The 21,448-nt window shown below is 40.9% G+C and overlaps 1 protein-coding gene across 1 annotated transcript in view; it reads left to right on the forward strand.

The window, feature by feature from the left end:
* The window catches only part of ncam1b (neural cell adhesion molecule 1b), a 396,526-nt gene that overhangs the window by 342,338 nt on the left and 32,740 nt on the right, over positions 1-21,448 (forward strand). Inside the window, exons 11-14 of the mRNA XM_034169136.1 lie at positions 5,538-5,567; positions 12,519-12,666; positions 13,027-13,214; positions 13,509-13,605. Of these exons, the coding sequence (XP_034025027.1) occupies positions 5,538-5,567; positions 12,519-12,666; positions 13,027-13,214; positions 13,509-13,605 (463 nt within the window). The remainder of the gene's footprint in view (positions 1-5,537; positions 5,568-12,518; positions 12,667-13,026; positions 13,215-13,508; positions 13,606-21,448) is intronic.

Genomic DNA, 21,448 nt, shown 5'->3' on the forward strand with positions numbered 1-21,448 from the left:
GTGGCACTTGAATTATATGCAATAAATTACTGAATTCCTGGGTGGTAATTTCAATATTCGATTAGTCTGCGACTTGCATGGGTGGGATGGTCTACTGCTAATAACTTTTTGTATAGGGAAGACTTTGGGTGGTGGATGAGGGCAATGGGGGAGATAGTGAGCTGACCAGTGATTAGTGGAGCAACTGATGCACAAAAGCGCATGCTGGATATTAGCAGCTAGTACACAACTACCCAGCATGTTTGGATGAATACTGTCAGCTCTAATAAAGGAGGGATGATTCCAGGGCGAAGACGACGACGAAGAAGAGGAGGAAAACGTTGCCACGAACAGCGGGAGAAGAAGAAAACTAGAAGGGTGGAAATGAGAGTGGGGACTTTGAATGTTGGTAGTATGACTGGTAAAGGGAGAGAGCTGGCTGATATGATGGAGAGGAGAAAGGTAGACATATTGTGTGTGCAAGAGACCAAGTGGAAGGGAAGTAAGAGCAGGAGCATCGGCGGTGGGTACAAGTTGTTGTACCATGGTGAGGACAGAAAGAGAAATGGTGTTGGGGTCATTTTAAAGGAAGAGTATGTTAAAAGTGTGTTGGAGGTTAAGCGAGTGTCTCACAGGGTGATGAGTGTGAAGTTGGAAATTGAAGGGGTGATGATGAATATCATCAGTGCATATGCCCCACAGGTAGGTTGTGAGATGAAGGAGAAAGAAGATTTCTGGAGTGTGTTAGATGAGGTGGTGGAGAGTGTGCCCAAGCATGAAAGAGTGGTGATAGGAGCAGACTTCAGTGGGCATGTTGGTGAAGGGAACAGAGGTGATGAGGAAGTAATGGGTAGATATGGTGTCAAGGATAGGAATGGGGAAGGACAGATGGTAGATTTTGCAAAAAGGATGGAAATGGCTGTGGTGAATACCTACTTTAAGAAAAGGGAGGAGCACAGGGTAACATATAAAAGTGGAGGAAGGTGCACACAGGTGGACTACATTCTTTATAGGAGATGCAAGCAGACTGTAAGGTGGTAGCAGGAGAGAGTGTCACTAGACAGCATAGGATGGTTGTTTGTAGGATGACTTTAGAGGTAAAGAAGAAGAAGAGCGTGAGAGCTCAACAAAGGATCAAATGGTGGAAGCTGAAGGAGGAAGACTGTTGTGAAATTTAGCGAGCAGGTGAGAGAAGCACTAGTTGGAGGGGAAGCAATTTTGGACAATTGGAAGAGTACTGCAGATGTGGTGAGGGAGACAGCTAGGGCAGTACTGGGTATGACATCTGGACAGTGGAAGGAAGACAAGGAGACTTGGTGGTGGGAATGAAGAGGTCCGGAAAGCATAAGGAGAAAGAGGTTGGCGAAAAAGTTTTGGGATAGTCGGAGAGATGAAGAAAGTAGACAGGAGTACAAGGAGATGCGGCGTAAGGCGAGAAGAGAAGTGGCAAAAGCAAAGGAAAAGGCATATTGCGAGCTGTACACGACGTTGAATAGTAAGGAAGGAGAAAAGGACTTGTACTGATTGGCCAGACAAAGGGACAGAGCTGGAAAGGATGTGCAGCAGGTTAGGGTGGTAAAAGATGCTCATGGTAATGTGCTGACAAGTGAGGAGTGTGTGCTGAGAAGGTGGAGGGAATATTTCGAAGAATTGTTGAGTAAAGAAAATGAGCGAGAGAAAAGGCTGGATGATGTGGTGAGAGTAAATCAGGAAGTAAAAGAGATTAGCAAGGAACAAGTGAGGGCTGCTATGAAGAGGATGAAGAGTGGAAAGGCAGTTGGTCCAAATGACATTCCAATGGAGGCATGGAAATGTCTAGGAGAGATGGCAGTAGAGTTTCTAACCAGATTGTTTAATAAAATCTTGAAAAGTGAAAGGATGCCTGAGGAGTGGAGACGAAGTGTGCTGGTTCCTATTTTCAAGAACAAGGGTGATGTGCAGAGCTGCAGTAACTACAGAGGCATAAAGCTGATCAGCCACAGCATGAAGTTATGGGAAAGAGTAGTAGAAGCTAGGCTTAGAAACAGGTGAAGATCTGTGAGCAGCAATATGGTTTCATGCCGAGAAAGAGCACTACAGATGCAATGTTTGCTCTGAGAATACTGTTGTAAGAGTACAGAGAAGGACAGAAAGAGTTACATTGTGTGTTTGTGGACTTAGAAAAAGCTTATGATAGGGTGCCAAGAGAAGAGTTGTGGCAATGTATGAGGAAGTCTGGAGTGGCAGAGAAGTATGTTAGGGTAGTACAGGACATGTACAAGAATAGTGTGACAGCGGTGAGATGCGCAGTCGGAATGACAGACTCATTCAAGGTGGAGGTGGGATTACACCAAGGATCAGCTCTGAGTCCTTTCTTGTTTGCAGTGGTGATGGACAGGTTGACAGATGAGATCAGACAGGAGTCCCCATGGACTATGATGTTTGCAGATGACATTGTGATCTGTAGTGAGAGTACAGAGCAAGTTGAGTCTAGTCTGGAGAAGTGGAATTGCTTTGGAGAGAAGGGGAATGAAAGTCAGTAAGAAGCAAGACTGTGTACATGTGTGTGAATGAGAGGGAGCCCAGTGGAATAGTGCAGTTACAAGGAGTAGAAGTGAAAGTAGATGAGTTTAAATATTTGGGGTCAACTGTTCAAAGTAATGGAGAGTGTGGTAGAGAGGTGAAGAAGAAGTGCAGGCAGGGTGGAGTGGTGGAGAAAGGTGGCAGGTAGTGATTGTGACCAAAGAATATCAGCAAGAGTGAAGGGGAAAGTTTACAAACAGTAGTGACAGTGGCACTAACAAAAGACAGGAGGCAGAGCTGGAGGTGGCAGAGCTGAAGATGGTGAGATTCTCTTTGGGAGTGACAAGAATGGACAAGATTAGGAATGAACATATCAGAGGGACAGCTCAGGTGGGACGATTTGGAGACAAAGTCAGAGAGGCGAGATTGAGATGGTTTGGACATGTGCAGAGGAGGGACCCAGGGTATATAGGGAGAAGGATGCTGAGGATGGAGCCACCAGGCAGGAGGAGAAGAGGGAGACCAAAGAGGGAGGTTCATGGATGTGCTGAGAGAGGACATGCAGGTGGTTGGTGTGACAGAGGAAGATACAGAGGACAGGGTGAGATGGAAACGATTGATCTGCTGTGGCGACCCCTAACGGGAACAGCCGAAAGACAAAGAAGAAGATTCCAGAACAAATTAAAATTAACAATAAAATCAAAATTGTGGGCATTGTTAGGTGGTCTGAAGCTACGTATGGAGAGCGAGAGCAGTTTGAGAGAACCGTGCTGATCTTGGACCAGTGTCGGAGTAGGACCTGAAAGAAATGCAGATTTTCCACAACTGCTTAAAAAGCTTTAAAAGAAAAAGGACAATTCAAGACACCCAACTTGCACTGTAACTCTTTTTTTATGGAGGATTGTAACAACTGCAGCAACTCCAGGAGATTCTCCAAAATATGTGAGACCATGGCTCCGGCAAAACAGCACGTGATCGTGTTGGAAAAACAGATTTCTCTTGATACACAGTTACCCAATATTGGGGGAAACAGAGGACAAGGATGATCCATGGGGAGTGATGGTGCAGAGCCAGCTTCCAGACCATGAGCTGTGGTCACCGGCGGAGAGCCTGATGTCTGCGCCATCTGAGGAAGAGTGATCACTGGCGCTGGAGACCTACAGAGCGTCTGAACACAGCATCCTTCAGGGTCCTGCGGTGAGTCAAGAAAGTTGTTGACATCCAGGGCATCCAATCGATTGAAAAGATGAAGAAATGGAGCTTTATCCAAGGGTCTTCCTTTCAGCCACCTTGGCGCAGGATGTCAGTTGGTCAGTTGCTGAGCAAGAGAAAGGTGGCAGGCGAGTGGAAAGATCCCAGGCCACTGTGTCCTCAAGGGCCACTTGAAGTGAGGAGATTCGTGGAGACCGCTCATGTACCAAGTCAACTATAAAAAGAACCTGTCTCTAGGTGGACCTGGTTTAATAAGCTCTCAGTGTCTCCTCTCTTGCTTGCTAAGGGTGTTAGCATTTTTAGCATCTTTTGGTAGCATCAGGATGTTGGGTCCAGTCAGTCCATGATTACCGATGAAATGAGCAGGTGATTATTTTTAATGCCAACACCAAAGCAAAACTGTTATCAGAACCACTATTCAGCCCCCCCAAATATATGATTTGACAGACACCAGAACTGAGGTTAGCTGTGTTTGGGCTTCATTTGTCCCACCCAGGTCATGCATGTTCTCATTCAAGCTGTTCCTCTTTACCCATACATGGACTGGGGACAGACACACAGACTGACAGAGGCACATGCATAAGGCTCATGATATGGGCAATTCTATGGTAACGGAATTACAATCTGAGCTAATCTGTCGTGGTTAGATACCATACAGTATGTCCAGATTTTGCTGCTGCTGTAATTCCATTACCATAGAATTGCCCATATATAGTATTAAAGGAGATGTGGCTGTTCGGCAGAATGCATAAAATTAAGTAAATTTTTAAAGGGCTGTCGCTTCAAACGTGTTATAGCCGCAAAGCTAATATTTGCAATTTTTCCATGACTTTGGAAAAATCCTGTGAATTTTTTCAGGGGAATCCTGTGACCCTTTGGGTGATTTGATATGGAATATGACCCAGATTTGTTTTTTTTTGTTTTCAGTTGGACATTGGAATAATGTCAGACTCCCAGTAAAGAAGTGCTTCATCTGAAATAGTATCAGATGTGTATTTAATATAGTGAGCCACACATTATGTTAGAGAATCAGTCAGTAAATATTCATTATTTCTAGGCCGCCAGTAGATAAATATTTATTTCCAGATCTCAGATGGATTGTAGGAAGAGCTGCAACAAAATGGCTTCTTTTAAAGCCACCCTCACTTACTGAAAAACACAGTGGGCATCATCGCTCAGTCATTTGATAGAGGAACTGTTGTATTTTGCTTTAGGAGCCACTTCTTATACACTTCTTATACACTTATACATGGAGACAACAGCCCGAGAGCAAATTAATTTTGGTAATCTGTTTAATTTGGGTTTATCGTCTCGTTATTGCTTCAAGCCTACAGGCTCCTGTGCCTCACCAGCGGCCTAAGAGTCCACAATTGTTTTGTTCCTTTAGCCGCAACCGGCCACATATCTCTGCTGTCACACTGTAATTGAATCACATCTTCCTGATAAACTAATAACCTTCTTATCGCTAAGCATTTTTGCTATCATGATGCTAACAGACTGACTTTTCTAAGGGCGAGATGAGCTCCAGTGTGCAGAGCAAAAAATGACATATCACTAAGAGTACTTACATTTTTTTCTTTAAAAATAATCTTTTCTGTCACATAGTAAACTCTGTGGGTAGGGGAATTGAAAGAATTCAAATAAACATTATAGTAACAGGCTGTTAACAAAATCACTTTCCCTCTGTTCAGGTTCTGTAGATGTACAGATGTAGATACACAGAAAACAAACTAGATGCTTGTTCTTTGCATGCGGTGTGCAGCCTTCCAGCCTTTTCCCAGACTAAGATGTAATTTCTAAGACTTGCTATTGCCTTTTTCTTTGTTGTTCTTTGTCCTCTACAGGCATCGTGGACTCGGCCCGTGCAACACAAGGTATTCAACATGCATGGCTGTTTCCTACGTGCACCCGTGTTTCATGTCAAACACGTCCAATTCAGTACTGGACGATCAAAATTCTTTATCAAATAATAACTAAAAACAAGCAACACTGTGCTCTAAACAGGTTGTCTATTCATTTTAAGAACACCATATTGTGTTTAATTTTAGAAATTAAAATTGTAGACAGTCACTGTAAGACATGTCCCTGAATAAATCACATTGACATTTCTATTGTTAAAAGGGAACTGTGGGATTTTTCAACCTAGGCTCTTTTTAGATGTTTTGGGGCTCATCTTTTCACTTGGGACAAAAACTAAATTAATCAGGGCAATATTGTATTAGAACACAAACACTGTCATGGGCTAACCAGCTATATATCGCCATTGGATGGGGTAATCTAAAACACTGAATAATCCACTTGTTGTCACCACTGAACAGGCAAAAATGTTATTTAAAGTAGCTGGTAGCGCATCGGGTATCCAACCTCACTACATATACACTACATTTAGCCACTTACCTTAGCCTCCCGGTTATCCGGTGGTGTCTCAGTCCAGCAAGTCGCTTGTTGATGAATGGCTCCTTATAATGACCAGGATGCTAAGGTAAGATGCTAACTAGACTATAATCAAGCATTTTAAATAATTTATTTACATTTATTTTGCATGTTTACCATGGGATCCTCTCCGTGCTACCAAACACATCTAAAGATGTTTTTGTTTGTTCAGTGGTGACAACAAACTGATACCTCTGAGTGTTTTCAGATTCTCTGGTCCAGTAATATTATATAGGTGGTTAGCCTACAACAGCACACACTTATTCACTTCTGCACCATTTAAAACTGTTTTTTGTCCAAAGTAAAAAGTTGGAAAGAAATCCTGGAGTTATGACATTTTCTTTCTCAAACCGACTTTGTTAGACGTCCCAGTCATCCCACACTCACAGCTCTTTACTTGCACATTTTAAATAATTAGACAAAATAAAAGGAGAATATGAGAGAAAAATGTGAGGTGACTGCAGCAGTCTGACTTGTATTAGTCACACAGTGTTTCTGAAAGATCCATTTCAGGATCTCTGTCAGATGGTTTCTTCAATGATAAAATTGGTGTGAAGTACCTCTTTGTTATTGCTGATATGAAGACTGACTGTGGTGCATTACTTCTGAAACAGATCTGGTTTTGAAGCTGACTTTCCCTCGATTATTTCTTCCGATGTTGAACGTTCCAAGTGATAATTCACACTTCGTTCTTTCAAGTGCAGCGTCAGATTTTGTTACATCATCTTTTATACTTTGCACCATTTGACAGTAACTGAATATGTATGAAGATTTTTTTAGAGCATTTGTTCTGGAAACTAACAGATTTTATTTTCTCAGTTGCAGAGAACACAGACACCTTTGAGACATTGTTCATTTTCGTACGCTGTTTTTTATGCTTTCATTAATGATGCAGCACTTTTTTTTTGGTTTTCTTGCTTCATGTTATTACATAAATTGTACTGTTAGAATTACTAAAATTCAATCAAAACCCAAATACCATGAATTAATAGCGCTCTACACAGTACAGCTCTTTGAGAGGACATCTGTACGATTTGGTGAAATATGAATGATTTGAATTCACACAAAATGTATTTATAGACATTTCCAGGAAAGCCAAACCGTCACTGTCCTTTATTGACTGAGAGGAGAGTTTACTTTGATGACCTCAGCCTGAACAAGATGGCGACGAATAGGCGCTGAACACTCCCCGTGCTGACAGTGGAGGTGGGAGCTCACACTTAGTCACATGAGATTTACTCACTACCGAGCATGGGCATTGATAACAACGGCCTTGTGATGAAGTTCTTTCCTCAACACAAAGTGGGTCTCAGCTATGAAATGAGATGATCACTACAACGAAAAGCTGCCCACTGTTTAACCTTCATGGCGCTGTTGATTCCTGCCTACTAGTTTATACATCAAAAAGTATTTAGTATGGATTCCACTTTAATAATTACGAATGTCTAATGGAGGCAGTTAGTGTTAGTGTCTGGTGGATCACAATATTAATTTGCATTTGGGAATGAGAGAATGTGATTTATATTCTACATAAAAGGACCACCAAAGGTTTACATTAAAAACAGGACTGGTTGTCGTGTTGCGCAGACGCAGCAGTCACAAAGTTATGCACGGGTCGCAGGAGGAAGCTTTCTGTGCAGGCTTTGGAATGAAAGGCCACTCTGTTATGTAAGTGTCTTCCTGGCTACCCGTTATGCATAATGAATGCCACAGACATGCTTTGTCTATTGGATTTGAATACAAACTAATAAGGGTTTCTCTTACATGGCTGCCTGAACTGGCCCCTAATTCGATATGTGTAACAGCATCTGTGTCATTGTTTGGTCTGCAGTGTGGATCACAGCCTCCTGGAAGAAGAAAAGAGGTACTCTGATATTCAGTTATGCAGCAACTTGTAAAAGGAGCAATTCACAAGAACAGCAGAGCTTACTGTATAAATAAATGAATAACTAAAGTCCCAGCTCCAAAAATTAAAACAGCACAGTTTGAAGTTGTGTGAGAGTCACAGTAAAGTGGGAGGTGTTCAGCCTAAAAACCTTCCAAGAAACAACTTACATTTAGTATGATGGTCAAGTTTTACCTCTTGGCACAGTCTGCATCAAAGTCAGACCCAGCCCAATTCTTCCTCCCAGCAGACTGTCACAGTCAGATTGCACACAAGCACAGTGGTCAATATTAAACCTTGTCCGATTGTCCAAGACAAGAAGAAAAACTGTTCAGACAAGGCTGCTCCATTACATTGTCTGAATCAGACAAGTGCAAATTATAGACTTAAAGTGGTCAAGTTTTTTTTTATTTTCGCCACACTGCTGACACAGCTTTACTTTACGGAAAAGTTATTATACTTGCAACAATGCAACTTCATGTTTGGCTTTCTTCTGGAATCCTCAGTATGCTCATCCACACAAAACCAAAAACACATGTACTCAGGAATCCACCGCTTATAGAAGATGGAAATTGGCACAAATAGTTAATATTAACAGACATTATGCAGCAAAGAACACCAAGATGAAGCTTTGTGAACATGCCAAAACTTTTTTTTTTTTGAGCCTCACAGCCAATTGCTTCATCAAAAGCTCCATTAGTTCCAGCTTCATTTAACAGTGACAATACTGACATAATCTGGTAATATTATGTATTGTACAGTTACTGTGGTATTACAAGCCAGATAGATGTAATAGGAAGCAATATTATAGTTATTGACAAAGTAGTTAGAATTTGACAATTTTAATTCAGAAGATACGTTGATGCTGTGCTGTTGGTGCTTGTTCGACTCGGCTTCACTTAGTCATATTAATCGATGTTGTAGCCTTTTTGTTTTTTGTTTGTTTTTTGTATGATGAGCAAAAATGTCAGTGAGGTAACATGTTTAATGTAGAATGCTGGAACAGCTCGTTAAAATATGAAAATAAATCAAGAAATTTTGAAATCCAGCCTCATAAAGTAAGATGATGAATAAAGGGTTTGGTGAAGAGTTTGTCTTTAATACAAAAGTGAATCTCTGATTAAAAAGTTCTGAATATTAATTTGAAACAGCGTTTAACTGAGATTTTAAAATAAGGGCAGGTGATGTGCTGTTACTGCTGTATCTTCAAATTTTATCCACAGACTGGTTGCTTTGCAAACATTCATCATCTCCTTTACTGACCTCCAGCCTTTCAGTGCTTGCAGTTTTTTGTTTTTTTTTTTGGTTTGTTTTTTTGTGATGGAAAAAAATGTCATAAATGATTCGAGCGCTGTCCACAATAAAACACACAGTTATTGCCACTTTGATGCCTTCACGTTGCCGCTGTCCGGCAGACACTGACAGAGATGTGTTGTGTTTTCAGTGAGAGGGACGACAGAAAATTCTGCAACTGCTGGTTGTGGGGGTGCAAAACACACACCTCAACTCTACGTGCTGTTGAAAGTTAAAATGGTTCAACTTATTCCCCTTGCTGCAGTGACAAAGATGAACTGGATGTTTGTTCACTTTAACAGTGTTGAAAGACGGACAGCGAAGTATAAAATATTTTATTGCAGACAGACAGCTTGTTTTACACATCAGATAAACAGACAAACCTTACCTGTATGAAGCACTTTGAGGCAACTCTGTTGTGATTTGGCGTTATATAAATGAAAATAAATTGAAAATTGAATTCAATTGAAACCGTTAGAGAAATTAAGCTGTAGCATCACAAAAACGTGACTTTTTAAATCACTATCCAGAGTTTCTGTGTAGGCTGTCAGTTGTCCAGGTGGTTTCCATAGTAGAGAAGCTTGGATCTTCGACTGGACTGGGTTGCTTGACGCGAGGATGTTTTGCTTCAAATCGCAGAAGCTTCCTCAGCTAAAATTCTTGATCTGGAAGTCTGACTTCTGTCTGACTCTTGTAGAGAAGAATAAAACAGAAGCCAACAAAAGCTGGAGTTTTAAACCTAACCAGACCCCTCCTACTGAGAGGCAGACTGCTATAGGCTAGTGACTAAACAATAGCTCTAATTAGCTACTATTGTGCTGTAGTTAGCACACCTAATGGTAGGACAGCTGTCCCTCTAATGATGGGATGGATGCCTTTCTGATGGCTCCCTTGATGACGTGAATGACTCATTACCATGAACAAAAGACTGAAACTCCTTTGACTGTACCCCATTGTAAACAGGGGATAAAGTGTGTCTCAGACCCCCTCCCCGGTTAAGGCTGGGTTTCAAACGTTTCACAAAGAATGCCTCCTTGACCCCTCTCTCAAACCATTTCTTCTCTCTGGCTAATATTTTAACTTCCTTGTCCTCAAACGTGTGGTTAGTGTCTTTAAGGTGGAGGTGAACCACAGACTGAGGTCCACTGGCGCCCTCTCTGCGGTGCTGGTATAGCCTTTTGTGTAAAGGTTGCGTCGTTTCACCTATGTAGTGTTCGTTACAGTTTTCCTGACATCTGATAGAATACACTACATTGCTCTGTTTGTAACTAGGGATCATGTCCTTAGGGTGAACTAATTTCTGTCTCAAGGTGTTAACCGGTTTAAAGTAAACTGGGATTTTGTGCTGTCTGAAGATCCTCTGTAGTTTTTCCCCTACTTCTGCTAAATAAGGGAGAGACACTCCTCTTCTTCTTGTCTCCGTCTCCTGTCTATCTGGTCTCTTTGTTCTCTGGGACTTCTGCACTTTGTCCAGGGACCATCGTGGGTACCCACATACTGTGAGGGCTTTCCAGACACGTTGTTGTTCTTTAGCCCTTCCCTCTGCAGTTGTGGGCACCTGTAGGGCTCTGTGTTGAAGCGTCCTGATCACCCCGAGCTTGTGTTCAAGGGGGTGGTTTGAGCCGAAGAGCAGATATTGGTCAGTGTGAGTTGGTTTTCTGTAAACCCCTGTCTGGAGCTGCCTGTTCTCTCCAATCGTAACATCACAGTCCAGGAAGGCTAAATGGTTGTTTCTGGCATCCTCACGTGTGAACTTGATATTGGCGTCCACCGAGTTGATGTGTTCTGTAAAGTCCTCAACTTGCTGTTGCTTGATTTTGACCCATGTGTCATCAACATATCTGAACCAGTGACTGGGAGAGATGCCCGTGAAAGACGTCAAGGCTGTCTTCTCCACTCGCTCCATGTACAGATTGGCCACAATGGGGGATACTGGAGACCCCAACGCACAACCATGAATCTGCCTGTAGTAATTCCCCCTAAACAGGAAATACGTGGTGTTGAGAGAGATCTCCAAGAGTTGGCAAATGTGGTCTGGTGTGAGTTTGGTCCTTTCAAGTAGAGACACATCCTCCAGCAGTCTCTGCCTCAAAGCAGAGACGGCCTCAGCAGTGGGTATGCAGGTGAACAACGATGTCACATCAAATGACACCATAGTTTCATCTGCCTCCAGCTGTAGGTCCTTGATCTTGTTCACAAAATCTTGTGTGTTCTCCACATGGTGGTCTGAGTTACCCACTAGAGGAGCCAAAATCCACTTGAGGTGCTTGGCCAAATTGTACGTGATGGAATCTGTGCTACATACAATAGGCCTGAGTGGCACGTCCTGTTTGTGGATTTTGGGCAGTCCATAGATGCACGGAGTGGCGTCCCCAGGGTACAGTCTGTAGTATGTCTGCCTGTCGATGAGTCCCTCTTTCTCCAGGTTTTAGAGGTAGCTAATGATTTTCTTTCTTTCCTTCTATCCAGAGCCAGAGCTTCCAGTATGAATATAACACTGTGCAAAATGCAAAAACACTATATCTTGAAATTACGAAAAATTGTGTCCTTTTTGACTGCTAAAGAATGTGATTCTCTTCTAACAGCTAGTTTTTCTCCAGTAAACATCTGAATGCTGAAGGAAGCTACTGATATGTGGAAGTTGTAATTCTGCATATCCAGTGAGTAAAACCAGGTATCTCTAAAGTAAGCAGGTTATTTACACACCTCATGAGCCAGCCGTGTGCTGTTGCTTGTCAGGTCTGTGGTACGTTACGTGCTGAATGTGGATGCACAGTGCTTTGGACCATACAGCACCAAAACACTGTCCACAAATCATAAAGCACTACATAAAGTGCTCCACATGGAAAGTTCACGAGTTGTGTGAACATTCCATGTGGAACGTAAATGGTTTTGAATTATTTCTACAAACAATTATTGATCAGGTCCCCTGAACTGTCAGCTGTGTCCTAATATTTGTGGGTCTTTCCGCAGTGCAGCATGCTTTTTTCCTTAATGCAGTGTTTGTACTTTTCATTAAAAGGAGCCTTTTTTCCAGGTTAACCTTTCAAAGTGCAGTTTGAAATATCAGGCAAAGATTCTGTAGCCCTCTGCAAGTCTTTGAGCGAATCTACAGGTGTGTGTGGCATCTTACGGAATATGAAAAATGGTGCCACCTGTGACGGAAACATAGTCATAGATCAGTGTTTTAAACAGTAGCTTTTCTTCTCTTTAGAGTCTGGGAGTTGTAGTGGTGAGGAGCGACGCTCGCGTGTCCTCTCTCACGCTGAAGTACGTCAAATACACAGATGCTGGCGAGTATCTGTGCACAGCACGCAGTGCCATCGGAGAGGATGAGAAGCCGGCGTATCTAGACATCCAGTGTAAGTGGTTTATCGTCCTTTGAACCCAACAACCCCTCAGTAGGTATGAACGGTGTTTTCTTTAAAAGAAACAAAAAACACAAACTTTAAAAGTACAAAATGTCAAGTTTGTATATTTATAACAACACTCAAAATAATCAGGAAAAAACAAACAAAAACAAATCTAAGCTTAAAATGTTGGTATTTCCTGAAAGTCACTTTATTCTACATGTCGTTACATATTTAGCTATAAGTACACCATTTGCACAACTCAGATTCTGTCAAGTACAAGAATTTTTTTTTTTTTTAAGATTAATTACATTATAACTGTATGGCACAAAAGACATCTGCAGCAGTGCTATTGCTTTTTTTTCTCATTAGATGCACCAAAGATCCAAGGTGTGGTGGCGCTGTACACCTGGGAGGGAAATCCCGTCAACATCAGCTGTGAGGTTCAGGCCCACCCTAACGACGTGTCGATAGTGTGGCTGAGAGACGGACTGCAGCTGCCCAGCCCCAATACAACCAACATGAAGATCTTCAGAAACCCGTCAGCCAGCTACCTGCAGGTGCATGCACGCACATACACCAGCTTCCAGTTTACAGAATGCAAACATATACGCACACACAGTAACCTGTGCGTCATCAAGATTTCATGAGCTTAGAGATGAGGTGAGGGTTTTTCTTTCAGCACCATTGTGAGGGGGAGAAAAAAGTCTGATGAATAATTTAGCAGCAGGAAAGCTCGCAACTCTAATGGACAAATAAAAAGGTCACCTTCGGAATGTTTGACACTCGGGTTTGTTCATCTGTTTTGGTCGACTGCTTTCCAAAGATTTGCTTCTTCTTCTTCCCTCCTGCAGATAACCCCCGAGTCTGAAAATGACTTTGGGAGCTACAACTGCACGGCTTCCAATAAAATGGGAACCGAGTCCAAAGAGTTCCTGCTCATTCTGGCCGGTCAGTCAGACTCACTGGGATCTTTGTTGTAATTTTAGCGTGTTTCTAATGGCTCAAGATTGTTCAATGATTATATGAAGAGTGTACAATTAGTTTTCAGTCATTGAGTAGATGATTAACAGCTGAGATAAATTTCATTATAGCCCACAATTAAATGATGAGAGCAAGTTTTCAGCCTCATTCAAAACTCATTCAACCAAAACATCTGTCCGAATGTAAAAGTACACAGAGTGGTTTCAAGATAGATGTTAAATTTAGATGAAAGGGCTTCAGGATCAGTATTTGATCTGTGTTCTGAAAGTGACTACAAAGAAAAGAACATTATAAAATATCAGCTGTTGGAATTTCATCTTATGCGGCTTTCTCACATTGTTCTGAACTGTATCTATTACTGTGGATAATCTGAGCGTGCGCTTTCATATTTACAAGGCAACATAGAAATTTGCTTGTTTAAATCAAAAACACAGCATACATATGGAAAAGAGCAGAGACGGAGGAAGAAGTGCTTCCCTCAAGCAGTCAGAGTTTGATGCTAAAAATTCACAAAGGTCACATTCTTCACCGAGAACCGGAACTTGTGCAACTGCAATCATCACAATGAGCCTTTTCAATTTTAAAATGAAAAACAGAATCCTTTTACAAACCCAAATCAGAAAACACTGGGACACTATTGGGGAGACTCAGTGATTTTTACATTTACTCTTATTTCATTACAGACCGTATGACCACAAGATATTTTATGTTGTGTTTGGTCACCTTCATGTCATTTGTTAATACACATCCATGTATTTTAGGCCTGCAACACATTACAAGGAAAATTTGGGATGCTGAAACCTTTCCCACTTTGTCATGTTGCTATTCCTTCTCACAATATGTAAAAGCACGTTTTAGCATTGAGGATAACAACCAATGACATTTATTATTTTATTATTTCTTATTATTATTAGTTTATTATTATTTATTGTTTTGTTTTGGTTATTTGGTACAATTTGTACTCCCACAAAGTACAGATTCATCATCCCTCCACTGAAAGGTACTGTACATCTGCATACCTTTGCACAGCCCCATTCCACGATGTTATATTTGACAGTTAACATAGTTTTGCCCATTTTGTTTATTTGACTCCTTGACTTCTTACAGAAGTATTTTTCCTTTTATTTTTATTGTTGTTTATGTACCAGTGCCACCAAATCAAATTCCTTGTATGTGAGAACTTACTTGGCAATAATATAATAATAATTCCTGCATAATTTCTACTTCCAGGGCTATGCCTTTGTAATTTGTGCAGAATGTTGCTTTGCATTGTGTTAATGAAAAATGCATGGATGTCCTGGAAAAGATGTCGTCGTGAAGATAGCAGACGTTGCTCTCAAATTTCAGTGTATCATACTTTCCGGAGTATATGTGGCACCACCTCCCAAATTATTAAAAAAACAAAACAAAACATGACTTGTACTCTGAAAAATACAGTACTTTTCTGCATTAATGCTGCTATCACAGACATATAAATTACCTTTCTCAAGTGGACTGACATGACCCTGTACTATGACAGATTCTGGCTTCTGGACTCATTGCCAGTAATAGTCTGGATGGTTCTCTTCGCCTTTGGTACAGAGCACGCAGCATCTATTTCTTCCCAAAATGATCTGGAATACTGATTCATAATATTACAATGCACATGTCCCCTGTGTGATGGTCCAACCCAGATGCCTCTGAGCCTAGAGACATTGACACTGCTTTTGGACAAGGTTAGCCTCAGGCTTCTGTTTTGAAAAGTAAAGCCCCCGTCACACATAGCAAGAATGTGCAGGAACCAGCCTGACACGGCAAATATTGGTGGTGGACATTATTATATGTAGCACGTACAGGTCATACCTGCCGTGCCAGATCCATGTCAAGGTTCCCTCGTATGTGCTCAAATCATTTTAAAACCCCATTTTGCCACCATCAGAATATGTAAATTGCAGTCAGGTGGTCCTCAGATTGCACATGGACCGCCGTCGGTTAGGTTTTGGACATGTGCATCACACCTGGGGCCACCGGCTGATTTTAATCAACTGTGTGGACTTCCGCAGATGGCGGAATGTTTTGGAACTGAAATCCGACACTTTTCGGATGTGCGCTGATTCGTCATTCTGATGCCATTCTGCATGATTCCACCTATGTGTGACAGTGATATAAAGTTTCAGGTAGCATCTGTGAATGTAACTCTGTATTTTAGTGCGTGACAGAGGTTCTCCAAAGTAATGTCTTGAGCATGTGGTTATATCAGCTATTGATGTATGACTGTTCTTGATGCAGTGCTGTCTGAGGGATTAGAGGTCACAGGTTACGCTTACGTCCTTGTCCTTTACACACTGAAATTCTTTCACATTCATTGAATTGTTCAATATTATGCACTGTGAAGAGAGAAATGTGCAAATCCCTTCCAATCTTTCTTTGAGGAAAATTCTCACGCATTTGTTGACAACATGGATGCTTATTCGCCGTCTTTGGATGGATTTCCGTCTTTTTGCAAAATCTCGCCGTCTAAAAGAACTAGCAAAACATTAATTTTTATTTCCTCAAATCCGTGAAATGGTATTTTAGCGGAAAAACTCCAAATCGCTAAGAAATTTATCATAAAATAGTGGCGTGTTCAGGGTTCCAGCGAGCGCAAACTTGCGTTACGGCCCGTTACGCTATAATTTTGGACCGTTACGATTTTCAATACAGCGTAGTGGTACTGTTTCAATCAACCGTTTCTGCAGCACGACTCCAGTTTGAAGCGTGAATCGAAGCAATGCTTCGATTCAATGGCTCGTGGCTCTTTGATTTGCTGCTCTTCAGAAGCGGCAAGTCCGCTTCTTAACCCGTCTGAAAGCCATTAAAATATCATTAGTCATTTTTGTGTGGATTAAAGTCACTAAATGGGACTCTTGTATTGTTGCAGTCGAGAAATGAGCTTCAAACACTGCGCGGCTCTCTGACTCTGTCGGAATTAATAACTTCAAAATGAATCGCTGCTTTAAATAAAATGACCCCTCTTACAAACGTTGCAATACAGACAATAAACTACAATCGACTAAAACGTTTTTTCCTCCCAAAATGAGACGTCCGGCATTCTTTTATAAACCTGACCTGCAGCACAGCTGCAAGAGCTCAGCTCAGATATGGAAAGACATTCATGCCAATAATAATGTCTGAAAAGAAATGCTTTTGACAAAAACTAACAGATTTTATTTCTGTTTATGTCCAGAGATCAAGGATCCACCATGTAGAGTTTATTATGTCCAGAGTTTAAGGATCCAGTAACCAGTTTCATATTTATTTACTTTAAGACTCAATAAAATGTTGTTCAATTTCAATTTAATCAGCTTATAAAGCACCAAATTACAACAAAAGCCGTCTCAAGGTGCCTCACACAGAACAGTTCAACATAAAAAAATTTAAATAAATAAATAAATAAAAAAATTCAAATACCTAATTAAAAATAGAAGTAAAAGAATAAAACATAACAAAATAAAACTACTCATATGAAAGAGAATAAAAATAGGTTTTAAGTCTTGACTTAAAAATGTCCATGGACTCCGACTGCCTCACTGAGGGCCATGTACTGGCTAACCCAGAATGAGATTGCCCACTCAACAAACTTCCCCAGCCTTCTGGACATGATGAAGTGACGTCAGCTGTCGTACCTGGCTTTTCCCCTTTGGGTACCCCTTGAATGGGCAATTTTTAGCTTGAATTTTCAAAAGCTTCCCCCCTTCTGCACCCCCCAGTACCACTACGCTAAAATTTTATCCTAGCTAGAACCCTGTGTGTTTATCGGAGATGGAGGCGGCCATCTCGGAATCCGCAACGTGAAGACGACATGCATTTTGATTGGTTAAAAATCGCAGCGACTCTACCACCGCAGATTCCCTTTACTCTTACATTAGCGGTGCGAGACAAGGCATAGTGCGGTATGTCTCAATGTCCCAGACATCTTTCTCAGCTTCCCGTGCCAAATCTGTCTTCTTCTGTCTTCTACCCGTTTACTAGTTCGTCATTCAGTTCGCTTTTAACTTCACAATTCGTCACAAACACAGGTATGTTAATGATTCAATGTTCAGATGAACTTATAGGAGATAATTTAGCAGAATTCATTTTATTTTTTTGTCGTGAAATATTATGGTAAAGTACCGGGAGTAACAAGCTAGTCTATCCCCCAAGCCTACATAATTCCTCATGGTGATGGCGTCATGTATAATTGTTGTTGTTGTTGCTCATTTTAGAGCAACAACAACAACTCTCTAACCCAATTTGGACTCCCTTTGTTTCCACTACAGTACTACAACTTTTTATTTCTCCCCGTTCAATCCAAAACAATATGCATCGAGCATTGAGAAGAAACATTTATTGTAGTACACATTCAGGCTCTCCATGCACATTTTCAAGAGCACAGCCCCCCCCCCAGGTTTATTTATTTTCACTCTATCTTTTTGGCACATGGGAAACCCAGCGGTGTTAATGAAGTGTGTCGAAATTATAGAAAACCTGCAGATTTCTTTTGTTCCTGAATCTGAATCGGTATAGAATGACTGATTAGATGCCATGTCAGTGTTCAGAGCAGACAAATAGACTGACTGTATATGTATTTACTATAATAGTATGTATACATGGTAATGTCATCTGTGATGGCATACAAAAGTGAATTGATCCTAAGCAGAATCTCATCAGTATTATGTTGTTATGTATCTTTATCTAGTCTGAAAGCAATTATCTAGTCTCTAGTCTGAAAGCATTATGAAGTTAACTAGTTCTTTGAATGTTGAGTTTTTAATTGCCTAGTCTTTGAGCCCAATCAAAAACAAACTAAATCAATAAGTTTTTTTTGCATGAGTTAGCTATATTTGTAAACTATTGTGTTGTTATATTCAGTATATACTCCTACAGGATGGTACAACATGCCATACCGCATGAGATCACAAGAGAAATTTAACAGCTCTTTCAAGTCCAAATTTAATCCAAGTAATGCACCAAAATGCACCACAGGGCACTTAAATTCTTAAAATTTCCTGGGGGGGCAAACCCCCCCAGACCCCCTAGTCCATGAGCCAGTCATCAAATTTTTTCGTAATCGGTATCACTGAAGGTGACTAAACAACACTTAGAATCCAACCTCAGTGTACTATGACCTACACAAAAATGTATGATAGCCATCCCAGGGTGGTAGCTGTAGCCAGGTTGGTAGGTCAAAATTTTAAAATGCTCCAGTCATGTTGAAAACTATATCATATTATTTGTCTGATCATAACAATTCCAAAAAAGTATAGTTTGTACTATCTATGATGGAATGTTCTGCGGTTATGGGAAAAAACAGCAAAAATGGTGACAAAGGTCAATTTCAGTTTGTACAGAGGTCAAAAGTTAAAGTTGCTAAAATTCAGTAAAAAAAAAATGATGCAAATTATTATTTGGGTTAATAGGGTTGTAATGAGGAATAGTTTGCACCATCTATCATGCTTAGTTATCATGTAAAAGGGTAACATATGTCACATGTCATAGAATCCAATAGATGTTGACTTGTTTGACCTTTACCTTGGAGACCAAACATTCAACAGACAAAACTATTCCATTTATTAATTCTTTTATTTCAACCAATAATTTGCATCATTCTGTACTGAAATTGGAGCAACTTTAACTTTTGACCCCTGTACAAACTGAAACTTACCTTTGCCACATTTTTGCTGTTTTTACCCCATAACTCCAAAACATTCCATCAGAGATAGTCCAAACTATACCTTTTTGGAATCGTTATGACCAGACAAGTAATGTGATATAGTTTTCAACACGATTGGAGCATTTTTTAAAATTTGACCTCTGTGTAATTCTTCACTGACCCCTACCTGGCTACAGCTACCACCCTGAGATTGCTATCATACATTTTTGTGTAGGCCATGATACACTGAGGCTGGATTGTAAGTGTTGTTTAGTCACCTTAAGTGGTACCGAAAACCTGCTTGGCCCATGGACTACCCCCCACCCCTTTTCCGCTTCGCCGCGAATAGTTGCTGTCTTTTAATTTATCAAGACTTTAGATTGCTGTCTTTTTTTTTCATCCTAAGCATCCATGTGACATGCTAGAGCTCCCATCTCCAACTTTGCTACTCAAAGACTGCGCCTTTCATGGACATTGCATTTGCACCAAATCATAATTACAATCACCCCTTAGAAATAACCTCATTACTAGCCCTGGGGGGCTAGTAATGTTGGGCTGGGCTGGGTTGAAATGCATTTCATCATAGAAGTAAAGACATGGAATGCCAACTCAAGATTTCATTCCACTGAGTTCTGTTTGTGAGCTTGCGACCCCGAGATTTCAGCCACTCAGCTGCAAGAGTTGGGGTAATTCACTTCCAGTTGTCTGCCAGCAATAACACCAGATGCACTTGTAAAGGACAGTTTCTGCGTGTTTTCTGCCGTGGCTTCAGCAGTTATCCCATCAAAATATGTTCAAAGTGTAGCTTGAATGAAGTTCTTGTTGATTTTAAATTGTATTCAGGACAAAACGTGCTAATATTATTGATAAGATCATACAGATTGTCAGTAACTGTGGCGGAAAATCACGGTCAATAATCATTAATTATTCATAAAACGGGTATAAAAATACAATTAAAGCACACAACATTTGTCATTTAAAAAAGCATCATAGTAAAACTCATAAATATAACCATGTAAAACTCATAAATAGCACAGTAAAAGTCAACAAACACCATAATAAAGTCTCCAATCAATAAAAATCAAACACCATAAAATAATGATAGTATTCCTTTGAAGTAATAACACTTGGAGCATTTACCACATGATGAGGGAGGCTGTTCCACAAAGTTACAACAAAATATAAAATATTTTCTTGAGTCATATGGATGGATGGATGGATAGCTTTATGATCATTGTCATTACAACAACGAGATTGCCACACTCATATTCCACAAACAAACAGCAATTAATCCACAATTATTACTTGTTTACCGTAATAATGGCACACATCAGAATTAAGACAACACATATACATTTGACATTGTTTATGTGCACTAAACTTGAAACAGTCCGTTTTCCAAATTGAGGCGATGTGAGTGTGTGGTAGCCACTGCAACTGGAGTCATACCGCCTGCCAGTTTGGGAAGAACGGGGGCCTGCCGCAGGGGGGTGCAGGAAAGGAGGTGAAAGGGAAAAGCTGGAGCATGCTTCAGTCCATGTGTAAGTCTGTCAGTTTATTGTCTTTGTGGGTTGAGATAAGAATGGAGCCAGATAATCTCACCAAGGCCTGAATAAATTGCTCTGGAGGTAAACAGTGGGCAATTTGTCCTTGAGGCTAGATAAGCCTGGAGTGTTGTAGCTGAGCAGTGAAAAACACTTTTAACAGTTCCACTTGAACAACCAAATCCCAGTTATGAATTAAGAATATTCCCAATTACGAATTAAGAATATTCACCGGCCTCCGAAACCTTCAGCTTCAGCTGCAAGGCACGCATCAGCTCCAAGGTGTCATCCAAATTGCGTCTGAGTTCAAGAGTCAACGCAGTCTGAGAATGCATTGCCTTGCCAACCTCGTTAATCATGATGGACAAGCGAGGGCCCGTGGTTCTTGATGCCGCCGTCTTGCAAATTTTCCGGTAGATCAGGGCAGCACATAAGCCAAAAAAGTACCAGCCCTGCTGCCATGAGACCAAAAATGAATAAATCCTTGATGTCCTCAAAGGAGAAAGGCACCAAGCATGCAACACGCCAAGATCCCCAGGGGTCGAGGACATAGCCTGCAGGATACGTTCCATCTGGGCAGGTAAGATCCCCCAGTCCTGATCTTCTTGTAGAAAAA

Source organism: Thalassophryne amazonica, chromosome 4 (genome assembly GCF_902500255.1).
Source record: "Thalassophryne amazonica chromosome 4, fThaAma1.1, whole genome shotgun sequence".
NCBI classification, from domain to species: Eukaryota; Metazoa; Chordata; class Actinopteri; order Batrachoidiformes; family Batrachoididae; genus Thalassophryne; species Thalassophryne amazonica.